The 23,739-nt window shown below is 41.2% G+C and overlaps 2 protein-coding genes across 4 annotated transcripts; one reads left to right on the top strand and one right to left on the bottom strand.

Annotated features, from left to right (window-relative positions):
- Positions 1–5,242: 5,242 nt before the first annotated feature.
- Positions 5,243–8,959, bottom strand: gadd45ab (growth arrest and DNA-damage-inducible, alpha, b). The gene is made up of 5 exons (XM_055060481.1): positions 8,823–8,959; positions 7,344–7,679; positions 6,879–6,980; positions 6,558–6,765; positions 5,243–6,455 (listed from the first exon to the last, which is right to left on the bottom strand). Exons 1-5 carry the CDS (start codon positions 8,957–8,959, stop codon positions 6,342–6,344), a joined length of 897 nt encoding a protein of 298 aa, XP_054916456.1. The 3' UTR covers positions 5,243–6,341.
- Positions 8,867–23,153, top strand: sec16b (SEC16 homolog B, endoplasmic reticulum export factor). 3 transcript variants are annotated; one of them, XM_055060460.1, is made up of 26 exons: positions 8,867–8,969; positions 9,305–9,391; positions 9,491–9,763; positions 9,969–10,060; positions 10,953–11,055; positions 11,519–11,733; positions 11,893–12,044; positions 12,141–12,202; positions 12,311–12,449; positions 12,537–12,767; positions 13,918–14,015; positions 15,046–15,127; positions 15,220–15,337; positions 15,414–15,525; positions 16,360–16,465; positions 16,557–16,694; positions 16,868–16,981; positions 17,934–18,018; positions 18,833–18,980; positions 19,082–19,236; positions 19,340–19,368; positions 19,472–19,564; positions 20,369–20,458; positions 20,540–20,648; positions 21,991–22,032; positions 22,220–23,153. In XM_055060460.1, the coding sequence occupies exons 3-25, from the start codon at positions 9,507–9,509 to the stop codon at positions 22,005–22,007; spliced, it is 2,745 nt and encodes a 914-aa protein (XP_054916435.1). In that variant the 5' UTR covers positions 8,867–8,969; positions 9,305–9,391; positions 9,491–9,506; the 3' UTR covers positions 22,008–22,032; positions 22,220–23,153. The 3 variants fall into 3 exon arrangements, 2 of the variants coding, with proteins under 2 accessions (XP_054916435.1, XP_054916434.1); XM_055060459.1 differs by having other exon boundaries at positions 13,915–14,015; XR_008608227.1 differs by lacking the exons at positions 20,369–20,458; positions 20,540–20,648; positions 21,991–22,032; positions 22,220–23,153 and having other exon boundaries at positions 13,915–14,015; positions 18,833–19,002; positions 19,472–19,550.
- The last annotated feature ends 586 nt before the right edge of the window (positions 23,154–23,739 follow it).

Genomic DNA, 23,739 nt, shown 5'->3' with positions numbered 1-23,739 from the left:
TCTTTTTGTTTTGTCATGCTTAAAGTATTCATGTCATCAAGTTTTAAAATTAGACAAAAATAATGTGGGAGAACACAGAAATGTGTTGTCAAAAGATGATTTTAGTTATTCAGGGTTATCTGTTTAAAACAACCTGTCCATTGAGTTAAACTTGCTTGAAAAGCTGAAGTTGCCTGAAAGATCTGGGAGAAAAACACTGATTCTGTGAGCTCAAATTTTTGGAAGGTACTTCTTGAGTAAACAATTTTGGAGAAAAAGAAAATCTGCTCATCTGTTCGTGATCTTAAGTGGCTGAAGTTGCCGTGGCTCCGTGGTAAATTAATCATCACCAAAGCAAGTCTACCTCTAAATGGCTTTGAAAAATGATTCGATTTTGGACGAGTCTAGCCAAAGTGGGGACAATAGTTCAGTGGAGATAGTGTGGAATGATTAACAAGGCCATTAGAAAAAGTGATTGAATTAAGAGTGTTGTAAAGAACAGCTGAGCAGACTTTCACCACAGCTTATAGTTTTTGTAAATACTGAAGGCAGGTGTTGCTGCCCAACGTGGCACACTAAAGATTTGGAGAACTTCAAAATACACATTTTGACTTTTTAGGATACCTTTGTCTTATGCTGAAGTATTTTTTATAATATGAACTGTTCACGTTAGACAAAAAAGAAAGAAAGAAAAAAAAGAAATGAACTATGTGGGTCAAAACTTCTTCATGGCACCATAAATACGTTGTCATCTATCTTTCTTTGTCTGCAGAGTACATGTGTCCATGTATTGTTGCACATGCTCTCTTGGTACTCCGTCTACTTTTCTGGACTGGACTGACTGATTCCGTTACTTTATGATTTTATTAATAACCTAGTTAATTTCATCCAGTCATGTGTCTTTATTTATTTATTTTTTTTTAGCATAATTCCTCATTAGTGTTTGAGACAAATGTATGACCATATAAGTGTGACAGCTGTGTTGGCTTTTTTTTTCTTTTCAATAAAATCCCAGTGGAAGACATTTTTGTTGAATTGGATTGTCTGAAATCAACAGAGCTGTAAAATCACAGCCAAAGGAGGAGTCTGAAAACGTTCTGTTTTAGCAACATAATGTGTCCAACTGCTTTCAACAATCCAGGTGCAATCCAGTCAGTTTTCTAAGATGATGGAGCCCCATGTCACAAGGCTTCAGGGATAAAAGTGGCTCACAGATTGAAGCATGGGACCTGTGGTCAGGAAACTCCCCAAATCTTCTCGAGAAGTGCCTCTGTTGTAAGTTCTCCAGAAGCCGAAGTTGACACATTGTGCAACTTCGGCCAATAATAAGATATGAGTCAGTCATCATCAGACAGGATGTAAATGAGATGCTGATATGCAGCATGCAGGAGCAAATCTCACAAGATAAAGGAGAAAAGATACTGAGTCTAATTGGTCTTTAAAAACTCGATGACGTGCTAATATGAAATTACCGGAGTTGTAAAGTAACATGTTGCATTTACTCAGTTACATTTACTTGATAACGTTTTTGGTGAAAAACATGAACTTTTGGGAGTATTTTTACCAGGCTGTACTTTTGACTTTTACTTGAATAAAATTTTTATGAAGTATTGCTGCTCTGACTTGAGTCACATCTCAATTTTTTTTTTTTTTGCCACTGTGGCAAAATTCACTGAATGAAGACCAAGCTTGCTTTAACCAAGAATTGACCATGCATCTTCAGTTTTATATTGAAAGAAACAAATTTTGATTTTTTTTTTCCATTCTACTTTATTTTTATATATTTATATCTTGATCTTTAAAATGTCTCAATTTCCATATAACTTTCCATGACTTTATATTTTGGCTTGATAATTGATGTTTTGATCAGTGACTCAGTAATTGAGTTGCCTTTCCAGCCTTGAGTAAATACATTGTGAGGTGGTTCTACTCTACTTGAGTACCATTGTTGGATTCTCTGCCCACCTCTGGAAACTACCACACGATTTTAAATGCTTTGGTCAGGCTGCCTCATTATCTTGCTTTCAACTGATTTCTGGAGAGTCCTGCATTTCTGAACTTATTATCATAAAGTCTTCCTTTCACCAAAAAAATAAAATAAAATAAATAAAAAACTCATGGTTTTATTCTAAAAAAAAACTTAAATGATTCAAGTGGAACCTAGTTGGAATGATGAACTTCCTGCTTTTATTGTTAAATTGAATGGAATGTATTAGAAATGAATAAAAAATAAGTTGAAGAGGCAAAAGACTAAAGCGGAGGCTCACCTTTCCTAAATGTACAGCAAGAGCTGCAATAGGATGGATCAGTACGGTCTAGTCCAAGCCTAGAACTGAACCCAATGGAGAATCTGCAGTAGGATCTATAATGACTGTTCAGTCACAACCTCCAACCAACCTGACTGAACTGACCTTGAGCTCACTTTGCAGGAAGTGACATTCAAAGCTTTCAGTCACCAGACAGGTTTCTGTTCTGGCCGCTCCGTGTCTTCAGAGCTCCATCAGGGCTGAAACGTTTCCGCCAGCCTTCCCCTGCAATGCATAATTAAAATGGTGGTGAGGCGGTGAGGAGCCGCAGCTCACTGTGTTCAAACAGGTGGGAGAACCAACAAGGTCAGGCGCACAAACATGTTTGCTCTAATTTCCCATCCCAAGTGTTTATGCGCCCTGAGCCATGCGCTGCTTGTTATGAAATCCCCCTCCGCCCCCCCCTTCCCCTCTTCAGGTGTGAGGTTACACTTACAACCAGGTCAAGCCGTATTCTGTGCCCCACATCGATGCAATCCCTCCTCCAATCAGATGCTGGATGAGATTGGGTGTGTGTGAACTGGATTTCATGCGTTGTTGTGTATGCATGTGGTGGTAAGCTAATAATCCACCGTCTCCAACATCTCACCTACTTCTTCCTCTGTGGCCACTCCTCTGACTAACAGGAAGGCATTCTGTGTGTGTGTGTGTGTGTGCATGTTTTTTCTCTCGTCAGCTTTCGTATGTTGTCTCAGTCAACAAATGCTGGTATTTCTGGAACGACTGTCGTATTTCTCCAGAAGTATCTCAACTCCCAGCCTTCATACTGAAACAGCCTGAACTCTGCAGAGAGGCCTCTTCCACAGAAATGTTGAGAAAGTAATAAACACAAACAAATAAAAAAGACAAAAAAACAAAGTGGTGTTTATGCAAGGTTTTATACCTTCCATCACGTTTCTGCATTTTGAACTTTGCACATCTTATTAAACTGTATCAAACGCTTCCTGCAACCAGAATCTGCAGCCTACAGTCTTCACCCACATTCCTCCTTGGCTCCCTGCGTTCTGACCCGGTTCCTCTAACAGAGGCCCGCTGTCTTCTGCAGACTGACGTCTCTGCACTCCCCAACTCCCCCCCCCCCCCCACACACACACAGCCCACCCCCGCACTCTGCCCCTGGTTGCCAGTGTGTCAGTGGTCAGAGGGGAACACCTCTATTCACTGGGCTTATTTTTAGCCTCAAAACTAAACTACTGTACAGCTCTAGCAATGAGGGACCTGAATAGGCCTGACTCATGTGGCCATTGTCTCGTGACCCTATGTGTGTGTATGTGTGTGCGTAAAAGCTTTGTCCCTCCCCTCTGAGCTACAGGCACTAATAAGTTCTGGTTCTCTCTTTTTACAGCCTCAGAGTCTTCAGAATCAGCTGCCTTTTTTTTTCCTTCCCTCTTTGCTATTTTTATCCAGTCAGCAGTAAATTTAGCTTGAATTGCATTAAAGTCAACTGCTGAAAAGAACATGTTGCCTTCACAGATCCTACACAGATTTACCAACATTAGTTACTTTTGCTCCCTCAGCTTCGCCTTACAAAAGTATTCCAACCCTTTTTTTTTTTTGTTGCAGCCACAATCTTTTCATATAGCCTACTGTAGATTCTGCCATGTTCTGCCCTCAGAAATCTCCTGACTCTTAAAAATCATCTATTTGTGTTTAATCTAATGCCAGCTGTTCTGTGAAGACCCTGCTCTTCTGGAGCCACAGTCTGCTTTTTGGACCTTTTACAATGACCTTTAGTCACTTTAGCTGGAAAGCAAAAGGAGCCAGCTACTGTATTAAATACTAATGTACAAATGCAAGTTTCCACAGTTTTAAATTATTTTCCAGCAGTATTTGCATGGAATTTACAAAAAAGAATTAACCTGAATGACCCAGTAATATGACAACCTGAGGACAATTTCCTAGGTTTTAGGTTAGAATCAACCTGGGTTGGTTGATTGAGTTTTTAAAAAATGTTCATTTAAAAAAATAAAATAAAATAAAATTATATATATATATATATATATATATATATATATATATATATATATATATATATATATATATATTTTTTTTTTTTTTTTATTTTTACTTAAAAAGAAAGTCTTGTGAAATCTATGTTTTTAAACAGTATTTTTCTGAGAGCAAAGTGTCAGTTTGGTTTGTGAAGGCAGGTGAGTTGACCTGCTGACAGGAGGACCGTCAGTCTGGAGGACAGAATCAGACCAAAGCCTTCAGAAAGTCCCCTCTGCAGTTTGCCACAAGTTACAGTATGCAGGCGACAGCCAGTATGAGGAAGAAGGTGGTTCTTCTGGTCACACATTAGAACCAAATGATAAACATGGTGGTGGGAGTATCATGCTGTGGGGATGCTTTACTGTAGAAGGGCCAGGAAGAGAACATGGAGGCAGAATCAGCAGCCAGGTTATTGGTCAACTTGCTGCTCTTTTTCTGTGTTCTACCTGCTTTCTGTTTGTCATTTTAGGTATTTAGGTTAGTTAAAAAGAAACTCAAGACCCGAGACTAACACATTCACGATGATCCAGCAGTTTCCTACTTAAAGTCTAAAGCTGACAGGGCTTGCTGCAAAAAAGAATGGGCAAAATTTGTAATCTAACAGATATAAACTAGGAAACATCCAAATGAAGCTGCAGCAAAATGTTCTGCAAGGTCTAGTTAAAGGACAACTTTTACAAACCTTGACATTCTGCCCAGTTTTGCAACATAAAAGTCATTTAGCGTCTCAAACGTTACACGACTTTTCAGAAAAAGACGACTTGTACTTTCTGATGAGTATCTACAGCTGGAAATGTGTTACAGCATTTTATTCCATTTCTAGCTTTCGAAACAGAGAAAATTATGGATTCAACTTATACTTTTTTTTAAAGGATGAGTTTCCAATATAATGAGAAGGAAAAAAAAAGATCTGAAAACATCAGATTCTGTTCAGACATTCTGTTGTAGAAATGCAACAAGGGGAATAACTGCTTTACTCCAACACTTTATTACATCTATATTCACAAACTTTGGTTCATTCTTTATCAGTTTTAGCCAAATATCCAAGGAGCCACAGGCTGCAGACCCCTGGTACAGACTGATGACCTTTACTGTTAATATGCAAACAAATAAAACCATGCATCCTTTAGCTTCTATCCTACAGTTCTGGTTTGTGTACTACAGAGCAGCGTCTCCTTAGTAACATTCTCATTTAAATGGATATTTACACAGTGTGCATTAGTCTGCATGCTGCAGGGATCGTCAGATACCTGGCTGTTAAAGCGCCAAGCGCTCTGATGCAACGACCTCAAAACAAGGCGTCATAAAAACATGCCCTGCTTCCTCCCAGCACCGCCTATTACTGGAAATCAGTGAGGCAGAACAACCCTGAGAATCTTCTCTGTTTATTTCATTCAGTTTCACATGGCAGACTGCAGCCAAACTATGCACAATAAATTAAAAATCATTAAATTAACAACATTTAAAAAAAAGAAGAAAAAAAAAAGAAAACACGGACAACTCTGAACACGCCGTCCTTAAGATAACAACAGGAGGAGAAAAGTTTCCCTTTTTCTTTCTTTTTTTGGTTTTAAGTTAACAAAGTGACAATACTTTAAATAGCGTTAAATAAAAGCTGAAGAAACAGTTTCTGTTTGGTCGAACTGTCACAGGAACGGTGCCGTCTCTCGGCGTGGTCCGGTTCCTGGAGTGTTTCCAGCTCCCCCCACCCCGCTCCCTTCAGACATGTGCTCCCCATGCCGTGCGCTCACTCTGCTCACATGATGCTGCCGCTTCCTCGTAAAAACACGGCTCCTTTCTCGACACAGAGAGAGAGAGAGGACTGCTGAGTCACTCTTCCTTGATCCTGGAGTTCACCCTGATGAAACATTCCCGTTTCCCGTTGCTCTTTACAATTTTTGCCCCCCTGTTGACTTCCTCCACTGGGTGGTGTGTGAGGGGGGGTGGCAGCAGCAGAAGGAGGAGGAGGAAGAGGAAGGCTTTCCAATTAATGCAGGCGGGTGTTTTTTGGATATTTTTTTCGTCTCCGGACGCGAACGATTCTTGACGATATTCCGAGCGGTTTCATCGGTCCGGCAGGTTGATGACCGGCACCCACTGATCCAGGCAGCGGCAGTCCCTGCAGAATCGGTTCACCTTGCTCAGTGCCGGGTCCTTCCACAGGGCCGACTGTGGGGTCTGCAAGTAGGAGCAAACCAGTTAGATGCATGCTGAGGTTTGTTTTTTGAACACACAATTCAACAGACTTGCTCACAGTTTGGGGTGAGGAATGATGCTTACCGTAACCAACACGCAGTGCACATCCATGGGTTCCCCTCCGGGCTTCACGCCCCCCAGGATCTCGGCCAGACGCCTCATGTTGCCCACTCGCAGTATGTTGATGTCATTCTCGCAGCAGAACGCCTGGATCAAGGTGAAGTGGATCTGCAGAGCCACGTCCTCTTCATCATCCGAAGCCAGCAGGCAGAGCACCACGTTGTCTGGATCCCTGCAGGAAAACCACAAAAAATAAATAAACGAAGGAGTGAGTGATCACCTTCCACCATGGATCTTTAAAAGTGAGCGCGCACACACTCACACATCAGGATGTGATAAACTTACACATTAAGGGACTTTGCAGCCTCGTAGACCCCGACAGTGATGCAGCCCTGAGGCAAGGCGGAGCTCAGGACCTCCTCCAGGGCTTGGGCCACCGAATCCATCCTGGAGGGGAAAGGGGAAACTGGGTTCAATGCTGCCAGCAGGCGCACGGTTAACTTCTTAGTGGTTGCTTAAGTTTGATTGTTGATTTTAATGCGTGGCTGATGTCAGTCCGTGACGTGACGCTGCATGCAGGGTGGAACTGCTTATGCCCGAAGAGACACGCGAACAGAACCAGGCTGTTCCAGCTGTGCTTCCAAAGCCACTTTGAAGCTAATGCTAACTAGCCAAACTGAAGCCGTCGCAAAACAGTTGGTGCAACGTCACAATGTTTAAAAGTGAGAAACTTCGACCTAAAATAAGCAATTTAGAAACTCAAAGATCACGAAATGCAGAAATGTTCGACGTGTAGTAAAAGGAGCTGACCTTTCCACAGAGTTTTCTCCTCCGGTTTCTTCAAAAGTCATATTGCACATCCAGGCGGTTCGGTGTCCGACACAGTCCAGAGTGGATGGAGAGCTGCGGCTGGCAGCGGTGCGTTGCTCGCTGTTTGACGGGTGAACTGAGTGTTCCCCGTAGTGAGACAGCCTGTGAGCCCACAGCTCATTTGCATGGAGGCCTCCCATTGGCTGTTGGTCCGGCAACATGCAAAACACACGGCCAAGTTTCAACCCGCTCAACACGGGACCTGTGTGGAAACAGCGCCCCCCCATGGGAGCAAGACAACAACATGTGATCGTAGGGACCTCGTGGCCTTTAGACCTATGATTGTCATACTTTTACATTCACTTTTCTCACAGATAAGATCCGCAGAAGTCAGATGTTTTGGATAATCACTAACCTCAACTTAAAATGTAATGGCAGCTAAAAGCATCCATTTGCATTATATTATTGAATATGGATTCATTTATTCTGACTGCCACTATCAATTCTACACACACTGCAATATTTGCTTTACATTTAGTATTTAGTGAGCATGTTTCTGCATTGATCAAAAGGGCAAAATATATAAACACCTTTGCTTGTATTTCCTAACAGTTACATATGAGGAGGGTTAAAAAATTAATAAATACATAATTAAATTAATTACATGTACTGAGAAATAATTCAAAGTTTAGTTAAAAGTTTAACTATTTACATGATACACAATTAATTTATATGTCAATAAATCCCTAAAATGAAAAGTTACTGTAGAATATTTTTTTTAATGTTTATATATATGTCCATCAAAGTTGAGCTCCTGGACTTTGTGAAGTCTAACTCAGCGTAAGCCTCGGCCACAGCCCCGCCCCTCAGTGTCAATGTAAACTTATAATGCAAACTAATATAATATCCATATGTTATAAGTTTGCATTTTTGTCATGTAATGACATTTCTAACACATTAATTGCCTATTAAGTTAAGATTGAATTAAACATTTATTTATTTCATGGTTAAATAATGATTTATTTATTTTGTCCCATTTAATCTCTAAGTCTGGTGTCTACATGTAGAAATTGAACACGGTTTGGTTCAAAATGCAGCATAAACATCAACCAGCTTTTGAGTTAGTTTGTTTCAGTTCCTGTTGGCTGAAATACTCCACACTTCTTTTCTTCTATAAATGTGCAAAAAGCTCATCTCCTGGGATTAGGCGAGAAGAAGAACAGGTCGTTTGTTCAAATCAATATTTCTCACTGTCCCTTGAGGGAGCCTAACAATCACATCTCTCTCCTGCAAAGTTTAGCAACAGGATCTAGTCATATGGAATAAACATACTGAAATGTTCCAGCTGTTCGCTTTAATTTATACACTTCCGCCCTCTAGTGGAGAAAAAGTTGAATGGTCTCAAAGCCGCGCAGGTCTGATCTGTTTTGAAGTCAGTTTCCGTTCCTCCCATTCCATGAAACTTTTCCTCTGGCTGACCTGAGACCAGCCCTCTTTGACTGTCCCCAACACAACCTTCCTACCGACAACGTGGCAACAGTCAGAGTTTGCAAGTTGCCCCTTTTCCCCCAACCCAACAACATGAAGCCACTGTCGAGGACCCGGTTTGTGCACATCATGGAGAATGTGAGTGTTTTTTCTATAATCAACCAGAGGATGGATCTCAGCAGGAACAGCAGTCAGGGCGTGTTCCACTGTTTACCTAAAACTCCCAGAGAACACCCATTGGACGCAAAGGATGAAGGGATTTTCATCGTTAGGGCAACCACCTTTGGTCTGCCACACCCTGCTCTCATAATTTCTGATCTTTACAACAAAATAATATTTTTCAAAATGAAAACTTTTTCCTTGAGTTTTGATCCTGTTTCGTTCTCATTCGGACTGTTTCTGCCACTGCTGAATTGCACACGCAAATTCCTGTTTAGGGTCACAGTGTGTGAACTTTCTCCTCTCGTTATCAGACTGACCAGTTATCAGCTCATGTGTGTTTCTGCTGAATGATGTGGCAGCTGTGGGTGTACTTTGCCTTCCTCTGACATGTCTGAGCTGTGAGTACTGCAGCAACACTTCACCCCAATTCTTTTTTGTGAATAGTATATTTTAAAATAAGTCCAACTTTCTAAAACTCACTTTGTTCTACTTACAAGGCGTTAGAGTCTAGAGATGGACCAGAGGGGCCACCAAGTGCCTGATTCTGGCCGCCGCTCCCACAGAAAGAAAGACAAGGAGGATTACTCCAGGTCTGCTCAGCAGGAGTGGGATCTGAACTACCCTGTGCTGGACCAACACCGGGGTCGTCCCGATGCTCGCTACATGAGCCACTTCACCAGCCCACCTGCCAGACTTCAGCCTCCTCCATACTACTCCCAGGAATATGCATATGGATATGGGTGGCAGGAGCATCACAGACCTCAGTCCAGGTCAGTTCTCCGTATAAGTTACTGCAAGCAAACATTGAAAATATACTGAACGTTTTGGTTATTGCAGTGAACTCTTTGTTTCTTGATATTGAGCAACAGTAGAAGGTGGAGGGTGCTAAGCAAATGACTGTTTTTTCTTTATGCCAATAGCAGCATTGTGTGGTGCTGTAAGATCTAAGATTATTACGTTTTTTTTTTTTTGTAGGCATGGCTATGACTACTCCTCTCAACACCACTGGGATTACAGAGACAGCTATGGCTATTATGACTACTACAGAGGCCACCATGCACATCAAGGTATCTTAACGCAAAGCAACTCAAGATATTTAAAGTAGGGAGGGCCAAGCAGTGTTTTTCATGACAGACACCAAACCTGACCTGCTTCTTCATTGACAATAACACCATGTACTTGATCAAGTGTTTCCTGCCTTTTGGATTTATGCTGTTCTGCCTTTTTTTTTTTTTTGCAGCAGCAGCAGCATTTCAAGTGTTTCAGATCATCAAGCTAAATTTAATATTAGGCAAATATAACATGGACACAATGTGGTTTCACATTACCTTACTCCACTGTCTATGAAGTGGTAATGTCCCAGAATGAACCCGACTGGTGCTGGGTCTTTTATGTCACTTTTTGAAACACTTTTATTTCCAGAATTGTTTTAATCGAGTCATGTTAGATGAGTTTAAAGTAGGCTACAATTACATAAAAATACAAACTTTGACTATGCCATTTCAAAGCCTTCATTTTGTTGTTTGAGCCATTTAGATGTGGATATGCTGGTGGTTTTTGAATCACTATTCTGCTGCATAACCCACATGAGCTAAAGATGGCAAATCCATGGTTGGACATTCTCCTTCAGAACTTTCTGCTAGAGAGAAACAGTCATGGTTTCATCACTTAGCACCATCACAATACTCCCACCATGTTTGAGGAGAGATGAGATCCTTTTCTAAAGTGCCATGTTATTCACTCTTCAGACACAGGTTTCAGAAAGTTGCACTTTTTTATATTGGTCCACAGATTATTTTTCTAAAAGTCATGGGAATCATAAGGATGTTTTTGGTAAACATCTTTGACGTTCTTTGTGGTTGGCAGCAGTTTTTACAACTACATTTTTGCCCCGTCTCTTTATTATTGCTGAATCGTGAACAATGACTTATAAAATGACATGTTGTTCTACTTCTTTAGATGGTGTACAGTGGGGTCCCCAAGAATCCTGGCAAACCAATCAGTACCCTGACAGGACCAAGGTCCAGGGACATGGAATGAGCCTCAATTCAGAGGAGCACAGGTGAGCCACAGAACAAATGTTTCATTTAACTGCATCAACAGGGTTTCATCTTGTACAATGGCTCTGTTCAGTTCTTTGGGGCTGCAATAAATCATTTCCAAATTCTTCACACTTCGATGTGACACAGATCCTGAGCTCAACTGAACACCATGCAAACCTGTCATCAGCTGTAGAGAATTTAATTACCTGAAATATAGAAACGGAACAGAACCGAAAATTCCTTTGAACCAATCCGCTACCAACCATCCACTATGCTTTTTTAGTGACCAAGTAATGTTGGTCATTTATGGTGTCATCATGGTGATGCACAACAAGAAGCCACATCCGAGGCAGTGTGCTGGTTGGGACATGTTTTCAGATACCACATTAGGGTTTCTTGTGGTCCAGATGAGAAAAGCTGTGCCATTATCATTTTATACTAGAATAATGATAATGGATTAAAGTCAGATTTTCCTTTTTTCAGATATGACCAGAGGAGGGACATCTCCCAGCGTTACTTCAGTGATTATGAAGCTAACCCTTCCAGAGACAATGAGGAGATTTCCTCTTATCACCCCGGGACTCTAGAGAGTTCCAAAACCTCGGGCCTGTCTTCCAGCAGCTATGAGCTGAGTCAGTACATGAACGGAGCTGATGTCTATGATTCAGACATGCAGCCTGTCCTCAGCTCTGACAGAGGTGAGTGCTCGCATCATCACACCCCTTCAATCCATCACGTCACACCGATTCAAGTAGCCTACGCCCTTTGGTTGCATTTTAAATCTTATTTGTACTTCATTTTTCTATGTATTTAAATTTTGAGTCTTGAGTTCCATGTTCTGCTTCCTACCTGCTTAGAGTACTCATCAGCGCGTCAGACCTCAGTTCCTCTGAAGTATTCAGTCCCTCACGCGGTGGTGAGCTTCGGGCCCGCGGGCCAGCTCATACGGGTCACTCCAGCGCCGTCAGTGCAGGAGAAATCCAGTCCGCTGGAAATCCACAGTTTGGAAGTAAGTTCAGAATGAATCAGTGTTGAAATGCAGGTTATTTTAGTTTGGATTTCTAACGTGGGATACTGAAGAAACATCATCTCTCCATCTGCACAGCTCATACTGAGTGAGACCCAGGAACAGCAGGAGATGAGAAACTTCCCAGGGCCTTTGACTCGGTACTGCTTTGTTACTTGCACGCAAGATGCTGCCTACTGCAGAACATGGTATTAAAAATGAATCTGAAAAATGATTTGCTTTGAAAATGTCTCTGCATGTTTTACTAGGGAAGATTTGCATAAAGTGGATGCAATAGACTTTGCTCATCAAAAGGCAGGAGCCTGCATGAGAGACGGCCAGCTGCCAGATAGGAGCTCTGCTTCCCTCTTGTGGAACCTTCTGATACTTCTCTGCAGACAGAATGGAGTAAGTGTGCGCTTCATAAAACAGTCAAAGCTGAGATTACAATTTCCACACCACCTCACATGTGAATATATATTCTGATATTTCCAGCAAATAGTTGGCTCAGATATCGCTGAGCTTCTGATGCAGGATTCCCATTCAGATGGAAGCTGGAAGCCAGATGTTCCCACACTCATCGACTTCGACGAGCAGCCAGCCGCCGAAGCGCCGCCTGCTGGCGGAGACGACCTGCTCACAGGAGATCCCAGCAGCTCTGGCACAGAGAGACCAGAGAGGGCGCTGCAGAGCTACACTCAGCTGCTGCTGGCTGGAAGGAAGAAGGTTCAGACCTTTTCTTGCCAGCTGTAGTCTGACGTCTAAGTTTTTACTTTTATATTTATTATCATGTTTGACTTGAAGAGAACAGAGTGGTTATCATTTTCGTGATCTTGTCTTTCATTTTTAATGGTAAATAAATGTGGGCTGCCTGCTGTGCAAATCAAAGTTATTTTCAATTATCGAGGAAGCAAGGGTTGCATCTGCTTCATTGGTGTCATTAATGATATTTGGAGCAAACGTCTTACATTTTTCCTAAAATCAGGTTGAAACGTAGCTTCTTTGTGCCACAAAGCCCTTGTTTATCATGAGTCGCCATGCATGGTGAAGTTTTGAAAAATACCTGGAAAGGAAATGAGATCTCTGAACTATTTTGATGTATGTTCTGAATCGTGTGTCTGCACAGTGTTCTACTGTGTCAAGTACAGGTGCTATACTTTTCTGGGGTTTCTTTATCTGTCATGATTCAGTGGCTATCTCAGTGTCTGTGAAGGCCCCAAGTCCTGAGATTCGTAGATTGACCGAATCGAACAGCTATTAAATTATAAGTTTCACCTTCAGTGTCCAACATCAGGCATCCTGAAGTGAGTGCAGCATCTGGATAGCATCATGTGAGTTTTTTTGTAGTTGCATTGATTTTGCTGCAGTGGTGCATGTGTGCGCTGTGCATGGCGGCCTCGTGAAGAACAGTTTTTCGACATGTTAGTTGTATTTCAGGATGGCTTGCGCTCCACTGCTAAATAGGTGGGGAAGTGATTATTGGGAGTGTTATTTTCCTGCAGCATCAAGCTGTGGAAATGAAAGGCTAATACATTCTGTTGAGCTCATTTTACAAGCTACTTCTCAGTGAAACGCAGGTAAAACTGTTGTTTAAGGGTTAAAAGAGGAGCCATGTTGTGATGAATTCCTGAAGGTGGAGTTTCAGAAACAGCAGGAGTTTTTAAAGAGACAAAGACCCAATTACAAAGTCAATTACAAAGCTAAATTTCTTTTCAGTTATATTTAATATATCTATCATTTTTATAACAACAACATTTTACATCACAATGTGCCTGGAAAATATTTGATACTGAGCCTTTAAAGTGTGTTTTATAAACAGAACTGTAATTATTCTTGGCTCTTTGTGTTTCTCTCACTTTTCCCATGTGGTCAGCAGGAGGCCCTGGAGTCTGCCATGTCCAGCGGTCTGTGGGGGCATGCACTTTTTCTGGCCAGCAAGATGGGCAGCAGATCATATACCACAGTACTGAACAGGTGAGAAATACCAAGACCTTTGAAATAGGATAGCTGTTGAAATCAGATTACATTTAAGTGATAATTTGTTCAAAAAGTCTTCCTGTGCCTCAGCTTTAATGTGTCTGCTTTATCACAACAGTAACTGTTGTGTATTTTTATCAGGACTTGGTCCTGGTCCAGACTTTAATGTAGCTAAAGATCACAGGAAAACTGGACGCAGAAAGTCTCATCATTTCTGCCCAGCAGCCAGACTGGTGTCATCCAATTAGAAAAAGGCACAGTTTATTAATAAAACCTTTTTTAAAAATGCTTTAATCTACAAGTATGCACTCATTTTGATATGGCCATTTATGTTGAATCAAACTTTCTCTTCATTTTTCAGGCAGTTAGAATGCACTTGTGTCAGTTTAGAACCAAAATCTTTGATTGATTCTTGTGTTGAGATTTGTTGAGGTTACTTTGGGAACTTTCAGACACCTTCAGTTAATTTCAGAGATTAAGAACACATCCGGGGATGGGAGGCCGTGAAGGGGATACTTTTTTTGTCAAATATTTTGCACTAATTTATTGAACCATTTTTTGAACTTGTAAGATTCATTTAAATTGCAAGAAATTTTTAGTTATTGTTTTGTCTGTTCTTTTCCCCAAGAAATATGTATTTGAAACAATCAAGTCGGAAGTTTGTTCAAGAAACAAACCATGTGTTCGCCACTCACGGCCCTCCAAGGACCATGACAGATTTAATGCAATCTAGTCCACTTTTTCCAGACTATTTTTAAAATCAGCAGTATATTACACAGCAGCATGTGTTGGGTAGCCAGAGGAGAGGGAAGAGGGCCGTCAGATGACCAACATGATTAAGATCTGTGAGTGACAGGAGGGCCAGAGTCAGAGCTGTCAGAGTGAACTGTGTAAACCCTCCACAGTCAGGCAGAAGGGATGCTGTTTAAATAGGTTAGTTCCTGCTTCAGGCTCTGAAAACTGACACCAAGTGCTGCTGCTGGTCTGGGTTTTGATGTGAAATGACACAAAAATGCTGTGTTGGCAGGTTTACAAGCCAGCTAGTAGCAAATGATCCCCTCCAGACTCTCTTCCAGCTTCTGTCTGGGAGAATTCCAGCTGCATCTGCGGTAAAATATTGCAATAAAATGATCACATGTCCCACTCATGGATACTTTATGAAGCCCCAGCAAAGGCATTAATGGTGGTGTTTCTTATCCAGTGCTGCGGGAATGAAAGGTGGGGCGACTGGCGGCCCCATCTGGCCGTGATGCTCTCCAATGAGACAGGAAGTGGCGCCGTACAGCAGAAGGCCATCCTCACCATGGGGGACTCGCTCGGTATAGAAACACTGACTGACAGGTGGTTCTACACAAACACACACACTGATGTGTGGGGTTGCTGTTCTCTTTGCAGCCTCCAGGGGCCTGATGCATGCAGCCCATGTGTGTTACCTGACGGCTGCTGCTTCCTTTGGCCTGTTTCCACAGAAGGCAGACAGACTCGTGCTTCTAGGCAGCAGCCACAGGTGAGCTGTGCTTCAAACTTCCAAGCACATAGTGGGATTTTACAGCATAACCAAATCAAATGACCATTATCTTTAGTTGCTATAAAAAAGCTGCCCAGACCAAATATGACTTAAAGGAAATTTTACTAAATGAAAAAGTGTCTTGAAATTGGGCCTCTGTCTCTTTAAAAACTTCTGCTTTTTCTGAGACTCTGCCTTCAGAAAATCATCACAACATAGCTCCTCTATTAACCCTTTAACAATGTTTTTACCAACGTTGCACCTAGAAGTAACTCCTATAATGAGCTTAACAGATGAGTAGATCCACCAATTGTTTGCTAATTGCTGCTGGCTAGTCTGAAGGAGCTGAATCGGGGAGTCACAGAGGAGGGCTGCTCTCAGATCCTGAGGCTCTGAAGCTTGGAAACTGCAGTTCAGAGAAAGAGCCTTGCCTTAAAGGCAGAGCTAGGTCCATCCAGTTGTTTTGCACAACTGGGTGGAAGTGTGCATATTAAGATATGCACACTTCATGCCATGGGAGATTATAGGATTTCTCAAAAATGAATGAAAAATATCAAGGCAACACTCCAGGTATGTTTTTGATGAGGGAATAACATTATAACAAGTTAATTTCACATCATACTTCCCTTTTAAAAGGGAGAATAAAACAAATTCTCAGTAAGGGGCACCGGAGCATTGAAGCAAAATTGAATGATCTCACCAGATCTTGAATGTCCTTTGGCCTTTGAAGGACCTCCCCTTTCAATTGATGATGGTTGATGTTTTCAAGGGTAAAGAGACTTTTACTTTTTAAACTGCTATATTTCATTCACACACTTCTGTTCTCTCTTTCAGGCAGCCTTTTGGAAACTTTGCATCAAATTCTGCCATCCAGTGTACTGAGCTATATGAGTACGGTCAGACACTCGGAGGAAAGTCATTTTCAATCCCATCATTTCAGGTAGATCACACCTACTTTAACTAGAACTTTAACAAGAATACATTTCAAGTCACCTCAGGTTATTCTGCTATGTCTGATGCTCTGTGATCAGGTGTATAAGTTTCTGTATGCCAGTCGGCTGTTGGACTGTGGGCTTTCGTCCCAGGCCTTCCATTACTGTGAGGTGGTAGGGCAGGCTGTGCTCAGGCAGCAGGAGCCTCACTATGTGCTGATGGAGGAGCTTATCAAGGTATGCACACTTCATGCAATATGGTTTACATGTCTAACTCATCCTATCAATGTCTTGCATATAGTAGTCTGCATCTGCTGTGTGTGTGTGTGTGTGTGTGTGTGTGTGTGTGTGTGTGTGTGTGTGTGTGTGTGTGTGTGTGTGTGTGTGTGTGTGTGTGTTTTCCCCTGCAGCTGTCAGACAGACTGAGGTTCTCTGAGGGTCAGTACAGTGAAACTGGGTTTACTGCAGCAGAACAGGAACCAGAGTGGCTCAAACACCTTCGGACACGACACCAATGCTTACAGGTGACCAGTCCGTTCATTTTATACCATGCTGACCAAGGGTAGGTCTGTGAAGGAAGACCTTAACTCTAAACGTCACAGAAGTCAGATACTGTGAGGAAGGAAAATTTATTACAAGTTTTAAGTCCAATTTGTAATCAGTAGTAGATGGATTGCTGATGTTACTAAGAATGATTTTGGCTTATTAATGTCCATTAATATCTGGGAGGAGGTCCCAGGGAAGACCCAGGACATGCTGGAGGGACTATGTCTCCCAGCTGGCCTGGGAACATCCTGGAATACCCCCGGAAGAGCTGGAACATGTGGTCGGGGAGAGGGAAGGTCATAAGTGCTGCTATCCCCACAACCCAACCCTGGATATGTGGAAGAAAATGGATGGATAGATGGATGGACAATGTCCATTAAAAATGCTTTATTCTTTAAATAGTGATGTTGCCTTTTCTGCCTGTAAAGATTCATGTTTTATGTTTTGTGTTCTTTTTACTTTTTTATATAGTCAATAGTATAGTTTTTGCTTGGGCTGCTGTCTTTAAACATGACATTTGGTGTAGACAAACAGTTTCTACATGCTTCATGATAACAAATAAGCCTTCTAAATTAGTCATCTCCACATATTGAATGACTTGCCAAGGAATTTTGCTCTGAGATTCTCCACATGTCAGGTTGGGATGAATGATGGACCAATGGAGTTTTATTTAGCATCTGATCAAATTTACGATCTGACCACTCAGTGTTATGATCAGATGCCTGAAACACCAGTCACGTCTCCATTAACATATGACCTTCACTTAATAAGTTAAATAATGTATAGTATCATTTTTAGGGTTTGTTACCAGGCTGAAATTCTTCACGGTGCATCTTTAAAGAGCTGCTAAGATAGCTGTATTAAAGGTTTACTCCCTGTTAGACCTCTAAGATGCGCAAATAGTCTGATACTAACATTTATTGTTCTCAGAAGGGGATTTATGATGGCACTAATGTAAATCAAGCAGCTCCTGTGAACCAGGCCCTGGCCTATGAGAACAGCCAACTGGACCCGGGTAAGTTTTTGAGGTTTCCTACTACAGAGCAGATATAAACACTTGAAAAACTAGGCTTGTTCACACTGTCTGGCACTAAATCAGACTGAACGTTTTCTGTGTTAGCCAGAATTATTTCTATGAGCTAAATTCAGAATTTCTATAAATTCACCATTAAATGCATTAGTATTTGGTAGAATTGTCGTTTTAACTGCAACAACCACACAGCAGGATTCTGCAGGTCACTCCAATACTTCACATTTGGGAAGTGTTGAGGTAAACGTTTCCCCTCTTTATTTCAGAAATAACAATGAAATTAATAATCAAACTGATTATTTTAGTTATATCAGACCACAGGAGATGCATTATGTAATTGCCAATAGATTCATAAACATGAAATCATCAAAAAAAGGGTGTCCTTAAAAACTACAAGAGATTTTCTGTAGTAAATACTTATAATTTTCAAATGGTTGTGTAATGTTTACAGCTCCAAATGAATTTTATTTAACAAGGTTCAAAGCATAAATGGCTTTTTGGATTAAAAAGGTTGCAAATGCTTGATTTAAAGTTTCCCAAATTATTTGACAAAACAGTAATCTCACTATATTCAGATTTCCTAACTTGAAGAAAGTGAAAAAATATATATATGTATACATTTCTCTAGTTATTCTGTCATTAAGCAAACTTCTCTTGGAAATCCAAAGTGACCTACAAACGGAAAGGTTTTGTCTGATTTAAATGTCTGTCTTTGTATAACAGATATGAAAACATCTAGTTTGAAATGTATTTCTGACATATTTGGTACAAAAATCCATTTATCTTTTTCTCTGCACAGAATCTGATCTGGATGATTTAAGTTGTCACAACCAGAATCCAGAGCCTGAGTTTCTCTATTTTCAAAGCTCTGAGCATCAGGACAGCCTCATTCATGGAGAGGAAACACAGAAAATTATGTCAAACACTGACACAGAAACACAGCAAAGGTCCAGAACTGTTAGTCGCACTGTAAGTCACTCAGGTTGGTCCATACATGGCAGCTCAGTTCTAACCAGCGCTGCTGTTCTCTGCCTGTTACTCTGTCAAGGCCTCATGCCGATGCTCCCTCCATGCCAACAATAGCAGTTCATGCTCCCTCGGCCCCTGCGGGCCAAAACTTCGGTCATCATTACACGGATGGTGTTGAAGTCAGGAGTTCCATGCCACATTGTCCTCTGAGTAATGTTTCTCTGGCAGCTGATGGTGAGGATCCCCTGCCAAACGTCATTCATTCCTGTCTCTGTTCAGACATTCACATCCTGTGAGCCGTCGGCTCTCTGCTCAACTACTTTGTTTTCATTCCCAGAGGCAGACTGGTCTTCCGGGGCTGGGACGGTGAGAGGATTCTTCGAAGTCATTGTCTATTCAAGACAGCGGAGAAATTGTTGATTTATTTCAGAAACCAACTCTTTGTTTTCTGTTGGAAATGAATAATCAGATGCTTGAGGTTAGCTCCGGTCATAATCAAAACCAGAGGGTCGTCACTGGAGCTGTGGAGGAGCCTGAGGGGCCCAAGGAGGTTCCTAAACAGGTAGGGTGTTTAGAGCTGCTACACCAGCTGTGTTTCCATTACTAAAGTGCCCAAATGTTTGTCTTTATTCTGGACTATATGAGCTGCAATTGCTATGTTTTCATTAAATAAATTTCTTTATTAAAATCACACATTGTTCATGTGATAAATCATTACAGTAACAGATGTAAACACTAACATGGTGAATTAATCATAATTCACCATGAAGCTAGTGCTCGAGATCTATCAACCAATCAGAGGAAACATCAGCGTCTTATTCAGGCATTGGAGCAACAAGCCCTGCCTACATGGGAGCGAGTGCATGTAGTGTTTTTTGGGGAAATTGTAGTTGCCGATTTTGGCCTGTTTCGAACCAAAATCATGCCGAGTGTTAAATTATTCAACATGTATGAACAATACTGAACTTTTTATGAAGTGTGATGCAGTGAGAGCTCTGGTGGAGACAGCTGTTCATTGTCTGACAAAAACAAAAGCAAACTGACATGCTCCTACAACTTCCTGTCATCTTCTTTGTGGTTTTTGCCAGTAGTAACATCCAGTTATTGGTTGTGTGATGGAAAAAAGTGTTTCCATTGTTATTTCGCAAAATACTATTAATTTGATATGGCTGTAACACTTTGTCATAGTGCAAAAAACTTTTTATGAAAATCTTTTTTTTTTGGGGGAGGGGGGGAAGAAATTGCGATGTTTCCATTTGGCAAATTTATTTGTGTAATTTCAAATTGCAAATTTCTATAGTTAATAGAAATGCAGCTCCTGCCAGCTGACAAGAGGCGACATTCAGTCTTTGTTCTGTGCACACAGAGCACCAAGGCTGGGTGGTTCAGCGGCTGGTTCAAATCCAAACCAAAAAATGTCCCGGAAAATACAGAGAAAGACATCCCACCTCAGACGGTGAGACGTCAACAGATGGAACACATAATTGATTTAATCAGTTTGTTAAAATTAGGTTTATATTAATATATTGATCTGTAGGACCAGCTCCCAGCTGCTGGACACCACCCTCCTCCTCCACCTGCTGCTCTCCCTGCTGCCACATGTCCATCATCCCCAGCTGGGATAAATCCTTTCTCAAGGAGAGCAGGTGAGTCATGAGACAAATAAAAAAAATGTTTTCCTGTGTAATTGTGTTGACCAGCTGTTTGTATTAGGACATAAGGTTTCCTGCTGAAACTCTCATCAAATTAAAACCACAATTTTTTATGTATTTAAATTCATTTTGTGGTATATCACAAAAGATCCAATTAGGATCTCACGCCACTCTATTTTTGCTAATATTTTCCATAATATGAGCGAAATTGCGCTCATCGTCTTCCTCTGAGGTTTTAGAAAATTAGGATATTTTATGATAGATCAACAAAAACAATATATGTGATAAGGAGAAAAGGTAAGAAATTCCCTTTATAGGTGTACAAAGTGGACACGTATAAAGTGCCAGCGTAGTCCGCTTTAATCAAAATCTAGTTTGTTTGCCTAGAAAGACTTTTTTTATTTTTGGCTAGGTGTGAATATTTCTGTATGAAAGCAAAAATAGCTTTGATTTGGTCTACCAAACCTTCTCAGTTCAGTTGAAATAATGTCTGGTGCATTTTGACTAAATATGTGGATGCAAGTAAATGCAAAGAAAACAAACCGAAACAAACAAAACATCCAGCGCTAGCGGAGAAATGTCTTGTCTTTTACCAAAGACAAAAGAGAAATTCTGTACCTGCTAAGATCTCTCTATTTTTGCTCACATTTTTCGAAGGATGAAATTGGGCTCTTTGTCTTATTCTGAGGTTTTTGTGTGGTCTCCTTCAGTGGTTCTCGGTGCAGCGCCACCACAGGCAAGTGGTGAAACAGGTTTTCCAAACCGCAGCAGCTGAAAATTCAACAAATGTTACAATTTTGTTCCCAAATTAAAATGATTCTACTGAAATATCAGGTGTGAAAACACCTATAGAAAGCTTGCAGCTGCAGCTGCAGCAGAATGTGGCAGGGAGTCAGGTGCAAAGTAAAAATGGATGCCGCATTTTCCAGCAGGAACAGTCCAGTCACTGGACACCCCTCACTTCTCAGTTAATTTGTGTTGGTAAAAAAGCTGCATGCCATGTTCTTTTTTCTCCTACTTCCTGCTTTCACTGCTCTTTGCAGGTCCCATTACCTGACATCCCAATGAAATGCACTGAGGTTTGTGATTGTGGTTTGTTATGTAAAGCAGTGGGTTTTACCTCTCCCAGTATGCTGTCAGCTTAAACACTGTTCACATCTTCAGTCATGTTTGGAGCGTTTTGACAGAGGAGGTCCAAAGCGTCTAATCCCTCTCATGTCATGCAGCTTTCAGTTCTCTTGCTCCAAAATTTCAACCTGCAGAAGTTCGGCTCTTGCTAACGTCATTTAACCCTTATTTACGTGCTTTTTTGTAAACCTTCATATTTTTCTCACAGGCCTGCAGCCAAGGTAGTAAAAGCTGCATAACTCCATAAAAGGTAAAGCATGAACACATTTTGCTCTACAAATCATCAAGAGTCAGTTTTGATTCTATGTCTTTATGTTTGCAGAATGATTGATTACACTTAAATTGAAATGAGGACTTTGTGCACATATACCACCAGCAGGAAGAACTGTATACTGCTTGCTTGCATAGATGATTCTTTCTTTGGGGTTTCGTTTCAGACCCTCACAGAGGATTCACCATCATGTTCTGTGCATGGAACAGAAATACTCGCTACTCAAATTGCAGCTGGGACAGCCGAGGTATGCTTCCTGAAAGCTGACTGTTGGGAAATAACTGGGGGGGACAGGACAGGACAGCATCTCTAACCCCAGTGACTACAGCCTAGAAGTAACTGGAATCAGTTTTATCAGCAGCAAAGATGCGAGTTTTCACGTGACACATAACGTTAAAGCCAACTCGAACAACCTGTGCAAACGAGCTGATCATTGGAGTTGTGGGTAGCCATCGTTTTCTGCCTGATTATCAGTCCTTTGAATGTAGAAGAAAGCGGTAAGTCTAACAGAGCCGCTGTGTTATTTGTAATCTGGTTAACAGCCACTGCTTTAAATCACACAAATGAAACACTTTCATCAGTGTAGCTTTTGATCTACTTGAGGTAATCCTCAGCCATTCTGACTCTCTTAAGGATTTTATGTAAATAAAGGCAGTGTCGTTTTTTTCATTATAATTGCAAAACGTACACACAGCGCTTCCTCATGTCGTCTCATAAAACGTGGTTTGTGTGAGTGTGTGTGCATGCATGGACATGGGGGGTTTCTATGTAAAGGGAGACTTCTGCCAGGTCATCAATGCTTAGCGCTTCTGCTCATACCCTCCCACCCCCAAAAAACATTTAAAGAGCCAAACTGTTTATGAAATGTTCATGTGAGGAAGGTTTATCTTAGTTACCTACTAAATGTCTGTGGAACTACATTTACTTTGAGGATCACCTGTTTTGTTACTTTGTCATCTTGTAAACATGTCTGTATATATTTAAGATGTTTTAAGTTAAGCAGTGAGGTTTTGTTTTGGAAGTATATTAATGCCTTCTACATATCAGGTACATGACGATTCTCTGTTTCTCTTTCAATGACAGTAAAACATTAAAACATGAACAAATTCTCTGCCTGTATGTTCCATTTCCTGTCATACATCCACGGTGAATAAATAACAGATTGGTCTGAGCTCAGAAATAACAACAATGCCAAACGGGCCTCTCACTTTGCACAGGCCTGGTGACAACACGGCAGGTGCCGGCTCCTTTTTCCTGTTCGTCTGCAGAAGCCATGTGTGATTGGTCAGGGAATGCAACACACACACACACACACCACACACACACCCCCACACACACACACGGCAGGCATGTCACCGTTTGCCTGTAATGTGTCACAGCATAGGAAACTCAAAACATGGAATGGATTTATGGAATTGCATTTCAAGCAGCCTCTGGGGTGTCAAAGAATTATAATTAGGCCACTAAGGACAAATGCATTTTCCCTGACATAATTAATAAAGTTCTGTAGATAAATAGTGTATCAGGTGTAGTTTCAGGAACATCACAAATTCCTCTTTGATTTTTTTTTTTACATTCTGATTGCTTAAGTAAAATGAAAACACAATATGATAGAAGGCAACAAGTTACCTGATGATTACGTGTGAACCGTATGATTTTAATACACTGCATTTGAAACAGCATGGC

This window comes from Poeciliopsis prolifica, unplaced genomic scaffold (assembly GCF_027474105.1).
Source record: "Poeciliopsis prolifica strain line A6 unplaced genomic scaffold, Auburn_PproV2 SCAFFOLD060, whole genome shotgun sequence".
Lineage (NCBI taxonomy): Eukaryota > Metazoa > Chordata > Actinopteri > Cyprinodontiformes > Poeciliidae > Poeciliopsis > Poeciliopsis prolifica.
Note: the sequence above shows the minus strand (reverse complement) of the source record. Positions and strands in the feature narration are given on the sequence as shown.